We start from the raw sequence: 2,183 nt of genomic DNA on the forward strand, positions 1-2,183 counted from the left end.
AAACACATCAATTGGGTTGGAACGAGCAGACCCTCGCCTCCCTGTACACCTTCCCAGGGCGGCAGTAGTAGCCCTGCTCCGGTGCACAATGCGAGTCTTCTGAGCAGACGCAAAGGCCCTCAATGGCGCAACCCTTCTCAACGATGATCGGGCTCCCATTAATGCCGAGCACCTGGTCACTCCATTCACTGGAGAAGATCCCATCAGGGTCATACCTGCCCTTTACCTCTAGGAACTTGCCAGCCTCGGGGTACTTGGCAATGGCGCCTTCAAAGGCAAAGTTGCGGTTCTTGCCCCAGTGAGGGATGGCGCCATACTTGTGTAGCGCCATCTGTTGGAGTTCGTCGAGCACGTCAGAGTGTGGGTTGGGCTCACCCTTGGTGTAGCTCCGGTAGTAGGTTATATCAAAGTCGACCGAGTCCTCCGGCTTGCCGAGGTAGGCAGAGGATGCCTTGATATAGCGGAGGAGAATACCCAAACTGGCGTCGATTCCGCAGAAGGCCTTCGGGTTGCTATTACGGAGCTGCTTCATGTCGGCGATGAATGCTGGCACCCTAGAGAGCGCGATGCTGTAGGCATTGTTGTAGAAGAAGATTCCCCGGATGCGGGGATCCCACGGACACGTAGTGAGGAGTGCGTCTTCTGGGTTTTCGAGACACGAACCGGATGCTTGGATGCGGTGCTGGAATCCTACCACCGGATACCCCATGAACAAGCTGTCGTTGTTTGTAAAGCCGTATGCTGCCTTCTCAAACAGCGATGCAGACGTGGGTGCCTCCTTGCACCGAGCGACGGTGTTGTTCTTCTTCTCAAGAAGCTCGTGCATGACTCTGCCGCTGATGAGGTCGGCCGTCGGACTGGATCGCAAGGCCAGGTAGTCATTGAGGTCGTTACCCACTGACGTGATGGCCACGCGATTGTCCTTGCGGTAAATAACATTGCGCTGCTGTGGCAGCCACGCCATATCGCCAAATTCATGGAGGCCACCCCACACGACGGCCTGCTCTGCCATGTCAGAGTCATTGCGTGTCACGAACGTCACCGACCGCTTGAACATCGGCTCCAAGGCCAGTGTAACCTGCACATATCAATAAAAAAAGATTGGCTTTTTTGAGAGAAACAATTAATTAATTAACTTGTGCACAATGAGAGTAAAAATTCCGTTTGGTTTTAATAATTCTTAAACAAAACATTTGTTCTTATAGTACACATTTTGCAGTAGGTATACACATACACATACCGTACCACATGGCATGGCATATGTGGGCATCCTAATAAAATGAACAGTAGTTCTTAAAAAAATGAACAGTACATATATATGCATGCATGGATCCGAAGCAAACGCAAAGGGCAAAGGGATTTCTTGAGCCACGTACCTGGGAAACGACGCCCAGGACGCCGAGGGAGACCTTGGCCGCGTCGAGGTCAGGATGGTCGGCGCAGAGCTGCCGTACCACCGCGAACCCTTGGCTCCTCGGTGCCGGCGTGACGATCCTCATCCCGACCACGTACTCGTGCACGGCGCCGCCCTTACCCTTGAGCGAACTGCCGTGCGCGCCCGTGGCCAGCAGGCCTCCGATGGTGAGCCCTGACCAGTACGGCGAGTGCGGCAGCGCCAACCCTGCCTCGGCGGCCACCTCGATCAGGTCGCGGAGCACCATGCCGCTTTCTACCGTCATCAACCCCTTGGCGACGTCGACGCTTACCACCCGGTTGAGCCGCTCCGTGCTTATGATGGTGCCGTCGCGGCCGCCGGGGCAGGCCAGCTTGGGGAAGCTGTGGGAGAGCTTGGTGGCCACCTTCACCTTGCGCTTGGCCGCCACAGCGACCGCCACGGCCGCGACTAGCTCCTTCTCGGTGCGCGGGAAGGTGGCGTTGGCGGCGTGGCAGACGGTGCGGTCCGGGAAGGAGCCGTACGCGTTGGAGACAGTGCAATCGGACGTGCCGTGGGCACAGACCACCGGCTCCGGCGGAGGGCTCGAGCCAGCGAGGCCGACCAGCAGGAGCACCAGGAGGAGAACCGTAAGCACCCGGCCACCCTCCATTGCTCAGCTCTTGCAACTACGAATAATGTCTTGAGATAATCAAGGCCCTGAATGCTAGCTACTACTTATATAGCTAGCTCACGGCACGGTATGCAGCACATTCCTCCCTTGTTAAATCGTCCCGTAGCGGAACACGTA

At 56.5% G+C, this 2,183-nt stretch overlaps 1 protein-coding gene across 1 annotated transcript; it reads right to left on the bottom strand.

Moving 5' to 3' along the window:
- Nucleotides 1–6: 6 nt before the first annotated feature.
- On the bottom strand, nt 7–2,086 carry LOC123177331 (L-gulonolactone oxidase 2). The gene is made up of 2 exons (XM_044591146.1): nt 1,377–2,086; nt 7–1,078 (listed from the first exon to the last, which is right to left on the bottom strand). The coding sequence occupies exons 1-2, from the start codon at nt 2,043–2,045 to the stop codon at nt 8–10; spliced, it is 1,740 nt and encodes a 579-aa protein (XP_044447081.1). The 5' UTR covers nt 2,046–2,086; the 3' UTR covers nt 7.
- Nucleotides 2,087–2,183: the final 97 nt, after the last annotated feature.

The sequence above is a fragment of the Triticum aestivum genome, unplaced genomic scaffold, assembly GCF_018294505.1.
Source record: "Triticum aestivum cultivar Chinese Spring unplaced genomic scaffold, IWGSC CS RefSeq v2.1 scaffold164153, whole genome shotgun sequence".
Lineage (NCBI taxonomy): Eukaryota > Viridiplantae > Streptophyta > Magnoliopsida > Poales > Poaceae > Triticum > Triticum aestivum.

Excerpts from the sequence above, each read along its gene's own strand:
- LOC123177331 (XM_044591146.1), bottom strand. The coding sequence starts at position 2,045 with ATGGAGGGTGGCCGGGTGCTTACGGTTCTCCTCCTGGTGCTCCTGCTG. Across the intron at positions 1,079-1,376 it reads TCCTGGGCGTCGTTTCCCAG|GTTACACTGGCCTTGGAGCC; the intron begins GTACGTGGCTCA and ends TGATATGTGCAG.